The sequence below is a fragment of the Polyodon spathula genome, chromosome 12 (assembly GCF_017654505.1).
Source record: "Polyodon spathula isolate WHYD16114869_AA chromosome 12, ASM1765450v1, whole genome shotgun sequence".
Lineage (NCBI taxonomy): Eukaryota > Metazoa > Chordata > Actinopteri > Acipenseriformes > Polyodontidae > Polyodon > Polyodon spathula.
Window position 1 is genome coordinate 35,370,969 of NC_054545.1, and position 12,800 is coordinate 35,383,768.

Below are 12,800 nucleotides of genomic sequence, written 5' to 3' on the forward strand. Positions count from 1 at the left end.
TCCCTTTATAACATGATCAAGGTAAGTAACAATATAACCTTGATCCCTACCTTCCCTAGTTTTAATATCCATATAATGATGAGGATTTGCAGTCAGTTTGGAGTCACATTGAATTCAAATAAGGCTAAACAAGAGAAATATCACAGTACAACTAACATCAGTGCTAACAAAGGTTAGCATGGTGGGAAAAATGCCAGTGAGACCGTCTTTATATATAGTACCTGGTTCAGGCATCACTTTACTACTGTTTAAAGTGTTGAACTACTGCACATGCCCTAATAAATTGGCATGAATAAAAGAAAAATAATGCAGTTCAAAGAGTCCAATATATGGTAATATAATAATACCGTGTGCTTGTGTGTTTGCTTCTAGGATGACACCTCTGGAGAGTACAAGAGGAGTTTGCTGAAACTCTGCGGAGGAGATGATGAGTATGTTTATTTTACTCCCCTGTACCCCCATGCCTCTCTGAATGAGCCTATTGGTAGTGAGGCTCAGATCTAGACCAGCCATGCAATAGAATCTACATTTACTGCAACACACGTTACAACTACTAACATTCCCAGATTGTGTTTCAGTCAGCCATATATTTTAAAATGTCAACATTAAACATTTGAGCCACTCTAAGTATTTCTCAAGCATTTGCACGTGTTGTTACTGCAGTTCATAGCTGGTGGGCTTGTGACCTTGCGGTATAAGAAAATGCTATCATTTTGATCTGCAGTGGGATCTAGCCCTGTTCAGAGGTATTGTCTGTTTGCACATTTTGTTTCAGCCTTGCTGGCGAGTTCTTCCCTGAAGCAGCGCAGCTAGCCTACAAGATGTGGGAAGTTAGCTCCATGGCCCGTGTGGAGGTTTGCTCTCTCTAGCCCCAGCAGAAGTTGTTGTGATCTGTCACTGCTTGTTGGCTTGCACTGAGCTCCCTTTAACTTCATTAACACTGTGTGCTGAGCTCTGCCTTTTTGTTTTTTTTAGCTGGCTAAACACTGCAGCGTGATTTCTTTTCTTCCCTAACTCCCTTCTTCCCTGAAGTGCCTCAATGCTCTTATGTTTGAATTCAATCAGACTTATTCTGTGTCTTCTTTTAAGATGACAGGGTGCCTTTTGGCTTGGTGGGGATTTGCTCTGTATCCCCTCCCCTTTAAAACCCACTTATGACTCAAAACCTGATGCAAGGCCTTGTGTATCTAAATTTCATGCAGGCCTGATATACAGACATAGAATGCAAGAAGACATTGGTTCTATGGCTGCCTGTTGTAATTCTGAGTGCTCCACTATCCCTAACAAGCAAGTACAACCAGAGTGTACTGCCTGGAATAATCCTTTTGAATAATCTAGTTTTGTGCTACAACACAAAGTAACAACTTCCTAAGGAAGCATTGAAGAACTGCTAACTGTGTTGACATACATTAATACATTCAATCAGGGCCGTATTAAGGGGGGGCCTACAGGGCCCCCAGAAAACTAGGGCCCCATAATTATGATCTTACATATTTCATCTTTCATTTGTTTTATTTGCAGAGCTTTAGAATGCATGTGTATCACGTGCAGATCACTGTAAGAAAACTAAATACTGTTCACAATTTTTATTTAATAACACTTGCTACTCCCCTCTCTTGAAAATGGCTCAAGTGTTTTTGATACACGACCTGCCTGTTTTTAGCGGAGCTGTGTAAATTAATGTAGTACTACTGTGTGCGTGTGTATTTTAACTGCCGCTGATGTGTTAATTAGTAAATCATGGATTTGGCTACCAACCGTCGCTACTCAAGTGCGGGCGATAAACGGAAATAAAAAAAAATGAAAAGGTTTAAAAGAAGCAGCTTTAGTACAATAAAATCCAAAGTTTAGGTTTTTTTAAAAAAAAAAAAAAAAAAAAAAAAAAGACAAGCCCCTAAAAGACAGCTTTGAAGTGGCTGAAAATAATGATGAGGAGCAAGACGGTAATATTGAGAAACTGCAGGCAAAAGACGATGCGGTAGAAATGCAACAGCCTCTTAACTGCATTCGAAGCTGCTCAACAAAAGGTACATTTATCTAGTCTGTGCCCAGGGCCCCGTGAGTTCTTAATCCGGCCCTGCATTCAATGTACCTACATATATAGGAAAGCCTCATTGAATATCCCTGGTGAACACAGATAAATAAAGCAAGTCTTGAAGCTGAACCTGCTCTCTGCATCCCCTTGGCTTTGTCACACCCTGAGCTGGCTCACAACTTCCAGCTTTCTTCTCTTGTTATCCTCCCTTGTTTAACCCAAGCGTCTGCATTGTTGCTTTCAATACAGTTCAAGGGAACGGTTCAGCCGGCTGCAAACTTCAACCCAGACAGCGATGCTCAGGCCCTGCGGAAAGCCATGAAGGGATTCGGTGAGTTCCTTTTTTCCTGGAAACACCTGAGAGGTGTCAGGCCTTGATACCAATCTGCTGAGCAAGGACTCTCCTTGTTGTTTCAGGCACTGACGAAGACACTATTATAGACATAGTCACCCACAGGAGCAACGCACAGAGACAGGAGATTCTACAGAAATACAAATCCCTTTTGGGCAGGGTAGGTAGCATTATAAAATGCTGTTGGTGATTAAGCTGCAGGTAATGCCTGTAAATAAAATAAATATATATATATATATATATATATATATATATATATATATATATATATATATATATATATATATATATATATATATATATATATATATATATATATGATTGGTTTCCAGGACTTGATGGCTGACCTTAAATCCGAACTGTCGGGAAGTATGTGCAGGCTGATCCTGGGGCTGATGATGACTCCTGCCCAGTTCGATGCCAAAATGATGAGGAAAGCCATGGAGGTGAGAGCAAGATGCTTTGACATAAAAACAAAACAGATCAAGAAGCAGTGCAGATCAAGAAGCAGTGCCAGCCTGAAACAACAAGTCAGAGCATTGATTATAGCATTGCTCTAGCTGCCTTGAGTAACAGCCAGAGACTTACCCCAGGAGAAACAAGTGTACAGAGTGCCGAAAACACTGGTAGTGGTTTCTCATCTCATTCCACCATCGTCCATGTGAAATGGAATCTGATTTCATACTGTATCTGTGATGGGCTGTCAGCTCTATGCTGTGGCTTCCCTCCATCATCCCTTCACACGTCAATGCGTCCAGGGTCCCCATGATCCAGGTGTGTTTTCTTGTCACCCTTTGTTTAAATGTGCTTGTCCTGTGTTGCAGGGTGCTGGCACAGATGAGAAGGCCTTGATTGAGATTTTAACTACAAGGAGCAACCAGGAGATCCTGGCTATGAATGAGGCTTACAAGGAGGGTAGGAAAGACTGTAAACCTAGGATTACACAGGGAGATTCCTTAGAAACGTTTACCACAGTGTTGTGCGTGGTGTCTGTGCACTTTTCCCATGCATTTTCCATGATTATACTATGCAATTGCAATGTTTTTTTGTATATGCTTTACTATACTTCTGTGCTTTACTATGCTTACCTATGCTTTACCATGCTTTCTCTTTGGATCGAGGGATGCAGTGGAATTCTATTTTGCTGCGCCCTTTACAAATGTTGTGTAGCTATCGTAAATCAAAGCTGCTTTATTCACCAATAACCAGAAACCATTGTGCACATTTGTATTTGTTTAAGTGTATCAAATGGTTATGCAATATGTTAAAATGAACAGTGAAGGACATTCTATTTGTAAAAGATATAACAAAACATTATCCCATCATATGTGTGCATGTGGTATATGTATAATCAAAGCCAGAATAAACAGTTAAAATTTTAACCAGAACACTGTAAAAAAAAAAGAAAAAATAGAACCCATTTCTAGGTTTTCATGAATTGAGCACATATATTTCTGTCGACATCTCACAGTAGGCCAGCAGGGGGAGCCGTTGCAAGCACACTCAACAATATTACTGTCTGCCTAGCTCCTCTATCCTCCTTCCTAATTGTTTTTTCTTCCCTTCTTCTTGCCCTGCCCCACTGCCCAGCCTACCACAAGAGCCTGGAGGACTCTATCATCTCAGACACCTCGGGTCACTTCTGCAGGGTGCTGGTCTCACTGGTGCAGGTAGACGCGTGCCTGAACGACTCACTCACAAGCATTTCACAGTTAGGGGAACAATCCTAATAGACAGTGAAGTGGGAAGGCTGAAAATCCATTACAGTAAAATGTACCACCCTTTCCACCCCTCCCTCCTTCTTCACCTTTCTGTACCTCCTTCACCCCACTCCTGACAACCCAGCAAAGACTAATTACAATCACAGGTGCTGTCTGTTCACACTCAGCTCTCAAAGGGAGAAGCTACCCCATTTCTAACTGATATAACAATACCAACATACACAGTTAATTAGGAAAGCAACAAGCCATTTCTCTGGCTTCAATTATTTAATCATTTCATAATGATTCACACCTGCCCTCTCGTTTCAAGACATTGATTGAATGCTACCAGTTTTCTGTGCTGTGCTTTTTTCCTATGGCCAGCAGGGGTAGTTATACTACTCTAAATGTAACAACACATCCAAAAGAAATTGCGAATTGTTATTGCTGCTGTGCTTCCCTGTTGCCATGAACTGCATGTTTTCTCGGTGCAGGGTAGTCGAGAGGAGGGGCCCGCTGATCTTACAAGAGCCCGGGAGGATGCCAAGGTAATCACAGCTGGGAAACCTGTCAGTTCTTAATTACCCAGGCAATTAGATTGCCATTTCAAAATAAAACTCTGCATTTCCCCCAGAAACACAGCTTTATTATCTTAGATCTTTGTATTTCTGCATCCAGTGGAATTTGGGAATGTGTCGGACGCACCGTTTCCATGGAAGAGATTTCAATGTTGTTCTCCTAATCGTGAAGCTGGGCTGCAGTATATCTCAGTATTGCGCAATCCCTTATTTCTTCAGAAGAGGCTGAAGTTGTGCTGATAACTTCCAAGCATCTCGGTTGTCCTTTTATAGGCAGTGCCTGTTCTAAGACCGGGCTTTAGATTGTGTGTGCTGTTTTTATAAATGCCTGCTAAGCTGTTTACAACACCAATGCTTGCCTCTTGTTTATCATTGTGCTATCAGATTGTAAGTGAAGCACTGGTGAGTATGGTCTTTAAAGTATAACTTTCAATCTCTAACAGCTTGAAGGCAGAGCTAGCTATTTAATGATAACTAGCGACAGCCCCGCCACCTAAAAAAAAAAAAAAAACACCATTACAGATCTGGAGATGGAAACGCTTGTTTTTATGTTTCTTTTTTCAGTCTGTGGTTCTCAGTTTCATTTTTTTGTCTGTCCTTTGATTTGGGTTTTATATGGTATAAGTCTTTGCTGGGTATTTCTTATGAACCTGGATCACATATCATATTACAAATCATTCTTAGTTAAGGGACGAAGCTAATACAAACAGCAGCATCCAGAACAGCTGATCAGTAAAAGCCCTGTATGTGTTTCTTGTTTAGGAACTGGGTGATGCAGTCAACGATGAGTCCACTTCCATGGAAACCAAGTTCCTGAGTATCCTGTGTACCAGGAGCTACCCCCACCTCCGAAAAGGTACAGTCATGCACAGAACTATTGGCTCTTCAGAGTGTGTGTGTGTGTGTGTGTGTGTGTGTGTGTGTGTGTGTGTGTGTGTGTGTGTGTGTGTGTGTGTGTGTGTGTGTGTGTGTGTGTGTGTGTCAGACTGAAACTTCACAAGCTCTCTTTAAGCAATATTGTAGCATCTCACTGTTGTTAGCTGCAGAACAGTACATCTTTAAAAGCACACCATTTTGCTTAGAGATTCAGATTTTAATAACTATTTCTAATTTTTAAATAAATGCTAAGGGAGCTTGAGGTTCTCTATCTATTGATAGACCTACCTGGGTGTAATGTGTGTAATTAAGAGTGGACAAAAGATTGATGTCATCTGACATAGGTTACAAAAAGTATAAATTGCAAAATGCATTGCATTTCCTCAAATTTAGCATATATTTTTGGTGTAATATTTGGAATATTTATGGCAAAGTATTGCAAGTAATGATCTTAAATAGGTAAGGTAAAGAATTTAAACTGTATTCAGAAATATGTGCTCATTGCTTTGTTTGTGTCCTTCTCAGTGTTCCAGGAGTTTGTAACTTGCACCAACAAGGATGTGGAGCAGGTCATCAGGAAGCAGATATCAGGCGATCTGAAGACGGCGCTCATTGCTATCGGTGGGTTCCTGTCTGCAGGGCTGCTCTGGATAGTGGAGCAGCTTTCTTGCGGGCTTATCACCAGGGTTTGATAAGCAAGACCTGTCTCTTCTCTAGAGCTGGCGTGACTGTGCATGTGGAATTTGCATAGCTACAATCACTTTAATTTCTTATGGATGTATTCCTATTAAAAACCATTAAGAAACAATGACTTGAAATACATTCTGCCCTGCATGTACGCAGTATTGTCTGATATGATAATTGTCACTAATTAGTGAGTGATCAGTTGATTGACGTACACATAAGAGTTCACCAGTGACGCCACGGTGTAATTATATATATATTATATAGATTCTCAATTATATAACTGATGATAAGATATATTATATTATATAAGTATAGATTATATGAAGGGCTGAGCCTCAGTATTACACATATATAAAAAGTCAGGTTATATATTAGAATCATGTTAAATGGTTGAAGAAATTTTAGTTCCTTTTCCAACTTCTTACTACAAAAAGGTTACCACGGGTGCTATTTACTGATTTCTGATTTCCTCCTTTCAGTCCGAAGCATTAAGAACAAGCCTTCCTATTTTGCTGATCGACTCTACAAGTCTATGAAGGTAATTAGCTCTTTACTGGAATTAGAGCGTTGAGTTTTCAACAAGGGCTGTAGCCTCAGATTATTTATGTGACAAAGATTGGATGTAACGCTGTGTAGCGTAACGCCCTGACAGATGCATTGTTAACTTCCTCCTCAGGGACTAGGCACTGACGACCGCACCCTCATCAGAATCATGGTATCCCGGAGCGAGATCGATCTGTTTAACATCCGACGAGAATACAAGGAGCTGCATGATGTGTCCCTGCACGAGAGCATCAAGGTTGAAGCACTCTGTGTTAGTTATATTTTTATACACTACAGTGAGAGGAAAATGGTAACCAACTATATAAGGCTGGTCAGTGGGGCAATGGGAATCAGCAATGGTGCAAAAGTATGTGTCCTTTCCTTTATATAGCCCTTTCTGTGGTCATTCTGCAAACATAGCAGCCATTGTACGCTTTTTATTTCAGCATGGTTGTGGCTGTTTTTGTTTGTTTGCTTGTTTGCGCTGAAGAACTATGTGATAAAGACCAATGACTAAAACGTCCACAAATCCAATTCCCAGGAAACGTAGGAGCTGAAACCTTTGCCTGCTTGACACTGAAGACCAGGAGACTAGCTGAACCGTTTGTCGAATTGTCTGGGTTTAGTATTAGAGTTTTCATTACAAAATCAGCCCTACCTTGATGCTGTAGTAAATGAGTTCAGAAACAGTATGGGTTGGCAGGCATAGGCTGTTATTGTGACTAGCCTTCTGCTTTTAATAGAAGCAACAAGCCACTGTGGGATGTGGCACAGACCCTTGTTCTTATTTTGTATTTTGTTTGTTCCTGACGCTATTTTGAGCTAATTCAGAGGCTGCTGTACTGGTCCAGGCGCTGCTCTCTAGTTCAGTGATGTGGACCAGTGTAGCACAGCTGTCCAGGAGTTCCCCCAGTAGAAACCTCTTTTCTGATTGGAAGGTTTTATTTGTAGCTCCATGTATGGTAGGAAAGCGGGTCCAGTTTCTTGTTTTGAGACTTTCCTTTCACATGTTGGCCACTCAAGGGGCTCGTTTGCATGCACTCCCTGTAGTCCAAGTACCTGGTCAATGTTGACTATTCAGGTTGATATCGGTGATACACACTATGTAACACAATTTTTGTTCCTGGGCAATAAGTGTTATTTCCTAATTGCTGATGCCTCAAAAGTATAGAAATTTATAGTATTGAGATTTACGATTATACTGTAAATACAGTATAATCGTAACTCTCGAAAAACTACACACCTAAATCTTTTGTAGTCATTTTTGTATTACTTTAGTATAAATACGTGTTAATTTGGATTCATATGTTGTTTTTTTCTGACTTTATGTGAACGAAAAGACATACATTTGCCCGTTTTCCCATTGGAAATAGTGATATTTTGAAATATCACTGTCCTGGTCACAAAAGCAAAGTTTGTGGGGAATAATAGCCATTTTCTATACTTTTGAGGCATCAGCAATTAGGAAATAACACTTACTACCCAGGAACAAAAAAAAATAATAAAATTTGTTACACGGTGTTATAAAGAGCTTTCTCTGTTTTCAAAAAAACAATATGCACAGCCCTCAGCTTGCTGACTGCTGTATAGAAAGTTGGATGCTATTTATAACTGTGTTTAACTTGGCCTTTAACAGTTTTCTTTCTTTTTTCTTCTAGGGCGATACGTCAGGTGACTTACGCAAGGCCTTGCTGACTCTTTGCGGTGGAGAGGATTAAAACCAAGAGACCATAATCCTTTGATAACCTTGAATGTCATTAGAGTTGTCCACCATTTCCCCTTTACTTTACAGTAAACCAAGAAGGAATTGAAAGATGCACCGACAATCTGTACCTGGGGATTGTCACAAAATCATCAATTATACATATTTTGTGTCTAAGGAAATCTGTAATTTACAATTTTCAGGATAATAATAATAATAATAATAATAATAATAATAATAATAATAATAATAATAATAATAATAATAATAATAATAAAAAGCAAAAGCAATTCGATTTTTTGATGTTAATCTAAGATACAAATGAGGTAAACTTAGCCTTATTATGGCTGCTTACTAGCTTCAGTGCTTTGCCAAAAAATAACACTTGCCTTACACTCATGCTGCCTCTCTGTGTGCTAGGTGCTAGATACCAGTTTGTCTTCTGTATCTCAAAGTGAAATGCATGTGAAAAAGTGAGACCTTATTTTTTATTGAAATCTATACTTTGCTGCAATGCTGTAAAGTTTAAAGACAAGCTTCCCGTGGCTGTATTACAACATTAATGACTAGTGTGAACATTTTCACATTTCTGTTATTTCACAGAAACCTCCGCTGGTAATGTGCAATTTTAAAGTGTTCAAATAAATGGTGAATAAATGGTGAACCTGTTATGCACCTGTTGGTAGTTGTAGGCCTGCAGGCTACAGAACTGACATATATTCTGTGTTATTCTAGATTGCTGCTGCGCTTTCATATAATCAGAGCATCAGTTTTCCCTGCCATATGTCATGAGCACATTTATGACATCTTGTCATATTGGATAGTCATTCATACCCTGTCCTTCACCTGCTGTATCTCCCTTTGCAATGTGTCATGGGTAGGGTAGGGCAGCTCTCCCAGATTGGGTGAGAGAGCTACAAAGCTAAGCTGTTCAAACTGTCCGAAATCATGAAATTACTTTTCGTATAGAGTAAGGGCCATCCTACACACAATGCAAGTACTTATCATAAACCAGAATAATCAATGTGATTGCACTGCAGGATATGCTATTAAACATCAAAAGTGCTTTCTAAGTTTTGACATCTGAAAACGGGATAAGATGCACTTGAATTCTGACCAGTGTGTAACTGCCATTGGTTGATTTCTTATACAGTAGTTCTTCAATAACTTTGGTGGAAAATGAAGCCCAGAAGTTTCAATGCCTCCTCCTCAATGTAGCCCTCCTTATCAATGGCAGTGTGGTTATAGTGCTGTGTCACGTCCTGCATTTCTTTTATTCTCCAGCAGAATCAGGGGAGGCTATACAGGAAGACACCAGATCAAATAAACCCCTACTGTGCTTTGTTTGTGTACTGGCTTACAGATTGGCATCTACCCAGACAACAGTTACTCAAGAATAACCACACTCACTCGGTTTATTCAAAGTGTAACGAATCAGAGTATTATTAGTACTCTTTCGCTTTATTAATGCTTTAATGGTTGGAACGATCGCAGATCCACGTCAAGACCTAGCTTATAGACATTGCAGACAGTCTGAAATGAACAGCATTAATACCATAAAGCAATATAGTTATAACACGCACCTCTGGTCAGCCTAAGGCACCCAATTACACTAATGCATACAATATAACATAATCTCAAAAGCTAATAATAATAATAATAATTTTTATCTAGCATCATGCTTCAATATGGGTGAGATATAATATTCAGGATTTATGCAAGACAGAAGGGGCTTGAGGATCACTTGTGACAGCTGAGTAATACACTATAGTGGCTGAGAAGTGCAAAGAAGTAGCAAATCTACACAGAGACGTAACTTCCAGCAGATGCTTTTAAACGATGTACCTGCCTTTGTTTTTATGCTTTTGTGGTTTTTTAGACGTTACCACCGCGTTTCAGTCCTCTGGACGCAGCTACATCTCTGTGAAGTTCTGCTAACTCTTTGCACTTCTCGGCACCGTAAGATACAATGTCATGATCATTATATAACAAATGACATTAATAAATGTCAGGAATTTTTTTCTTACAAGCTGTAAAATGCGTAATACTGTAAAACAACAGAAGAGGTTATTATATATATATATATATATATATATATATATATATATATATATATATATATATCATATATCATATATAATTTTAATAGATAATTTTAATTGAACAAGCAGTAGCAAAACTATTTTGCTTGAGGAAATCTGTAGCTGGCCTGTAGCCTCCGAATCAAAGGTCTAGTTTGTTGCACTGGATTAACCAGTTGAACTACTAATAATTGCGAAACATCTCAAAAGTGACACCTAGAAATCGGCCAATCTCAAATGATTTTTTTCCCCTTTGTTTTGCTTTTTTTTCTTGATGGGCTGTGGTGGAATACATCTGTATCTCATTGCATCCATTTCACCATCAGTCTGCTTTATTTAGTAATAAAGTGAAGGCAGGTGGTGACATACACTGTTTGGTAAGTTCCAAGCCCTGTCTGGCACTGAAGGCAGTGTGTTCTTGGAGAGAAGCTCTGTGAATACAAGCAAGCACCAGGGGCATACCATCTTGGCCCCAAATCTTGTAAGCTCCCAGTGTAATCCAAATGCAATGCACGTAGCTACAGTTTTCTCCAGAAAATGCACAAAGACATAGTTTTCTCTAAAAAAAAGTAATACGTAAAACCGAATTTACTTTTTTTTTTTAAATACAGGTGGGTTATGTTCATTTGGACTCTGCAGAGATCTTGGTGGCTCTAACAAAGGGTGTCGCTTGTACAAGGCAAACTTCCAAATCAGGTCCTTGTTGAATCATACATACAGAAAGCCAATGGAATGAGGAGAAGCAAGGCCTCCAATAGAGAAGTTGTGAACCACACCCATGTTCTGGGATTATCGGGTGAGCGCGTGAGCATGAAACAATAGATTTGGACACTTGAGGTATTTGCGTGCAGCACAGTTTGAACTTCATTCCGGAGGAACAAGGAAAACATTGAGACAGTGCTGCTCGGCTTTGAGGAGCGCAAACACACTGCTCTTCAGACTAGACAGTTTTCATTATGAGTGAAGAAACTCAAGACCGCTCAGTTTCTTCATGTGAGTTTTGTGAACAACTGTCACAGCGACGTGGGCTCCTGATCCTAATGATGTATATAGATAATCCGGACTGCTGAAATATAGAATAACCTATGATCAAATCCATGCTAGCATAATGAAATGACCGGTGCAGCTGTAGAAAACAAACATCAATATCACAATTCAATGACAGGCATGCAAAACTTAGGGTTTTTGCTGATTTCTGATGTTTTCAAAGTATTAAACACACAAAACAAAGACTAGTCAATGCATTTTTAGTGCGATAGATGAAGTCAGAAGGATTGTAGGTGATGTTTCTGTAAAGGGGGTTATTAAATGATGTCAAGCAGTCTTTGCTATTTATTTCACCTAGGAGAAACTTGGCCAGGTAGAGAGCAAGCTCCCGTTACCCTTAATCTCTCACTGATCGTATATCGTGAAACTGTGCTGTCTATTAGTAAAATCCGTGGACTGAGATGACTACCAACCAAGTCAACTCTTTCATTGGATATTGATGAAATAAGTCAGATCTAATTTGCATTTGCGCTGTGGTCAATGCACATGGTACCATCAACTAGCTTTGCCGACCTACTTTACATACATATTCCCATCAGTGGCCTATTCATAACAAAACTCATTCATCAGAGCTGGGTCTATCCTAAATGGTTTGGATTAGCGAAAGTTTACGGTATTTGTTTAGAGGGACTTGAAGATTTGACTTTTTGACCAAAAAAAATTAATCAACAACATACTCCTAAGTGGAATTTGCATAAAAATATTTTTTTTTATCCAGATTAGTCACCCTTTTGAAATGCAATGTTTTGTGCTGAGTTTTGGAGTACACTGCAAATGATGTAATGTAAGCTTTTCGTCAAACTGAAAAGTCACATCTACCCAATTGTATTGCGTTATAAGTTACAGCTTAGACATCACTGCTTTAATAATAAAATTCCACATAAGCCTTGCTTCAGTCACAATGTGAGACAGTGGGTGAACATTCCGGGAAGAGTGAGGAGGAGAATGACTTTAAAAAGCTGAAGGGATGAGCAGGGCAATGTATACTGGAGCTAAATATGAGAAAGAAAACAGGATTGTACTATGTTATAAAGTTATAACTAGAAAACATCATCAACTGGGCGCACTGAATCCATCCGTTATTGCTGCTCAGCATAATCATCATACCTCTTGAGGAGCACTTTTACTCAAAGCAGAACTTTAAAACAGTTCTACAAACAGAATAGGGTCCCTCGTTTTCTGGTGTCACCCCTGCAACC

The 12,800-nt window shown here is 39.4% G+C and overlaps 1 protein-coding gene across 5 annotated transcripts in view; it reads left to right on the forward strand.

Moving 5' to 3' along the window:
- The window catches only part of LOC121324533 (annexin A6-like), an 18,529-nt gene extending 9,392 nt beyond the window's left edge, over window positions 1–9,137 (forward strand). For 2 of the 5 annotated variants that reach the window (XM_041266534.1, XM_041266535.1), the window contains exons 12-26: window positions 1–21; window positions 373–431; window positions 776–854; window positions 2,285–2,366; window positions 2,453–2,547; window positions 2,720–2,833; window positions 3,212–3,302; window positions 3,978–4,057; window positions 4,582–4,635; window positions 5,050–5,067; window positions 5,428–5,521; window positions 6,067–6,162; window positions 6,708–6,766; window positions 6,905–7,042; window positions 8,430–9,137. The exon at window positions 1–21 is cut by the window's left edge and continues 102 nt beyond it. In XM_041266534.1, coding sequence (XP_041122468.1) covers window positions 1–21; window positions 373–431; window positions 776–854; window positions 2,285–2,366; window positions 2,453–2,547; window positions 2,720–2,833; window positions 3,212–3,302; window positions 3,978–4,057; window positions 4,582–4,635; window positions 5,050–5,067; window positions 5,428–5,521; window positions 6,067–6,162; window positions 6,708–6,766; window positions 6,905–7,042; window positions 8,430–8,489 — 1,140 coding nt within the window. In that variant the 3' untranslated portion in view covers window positions 8,490–9,137. The remainder of the gene's footprint in view (window positions 22–372; window positions 432–775; window positions 855–2,284; window positions 2,367–2,452; window positions 2,548–2,719; window positions 2,834–3,211; window positions 3,303–3,977; window positions 4,058–4,581; window positions 4,636–5,049; window positions 5,068–5,427; window positions 5,522–6,066; window positions 6,163–6,707; window positions 6,767–6,904; window positions 7,043–8,429) is intronic. The other 3 variants (XM_041266536.1, XM_041266538.1, XM_041266537.1) reach the window with 3 other exon arrangements.
- The last annotated feature ends 3,663 nt before the right edge of the window (window positions 9,138–12,800 follow it).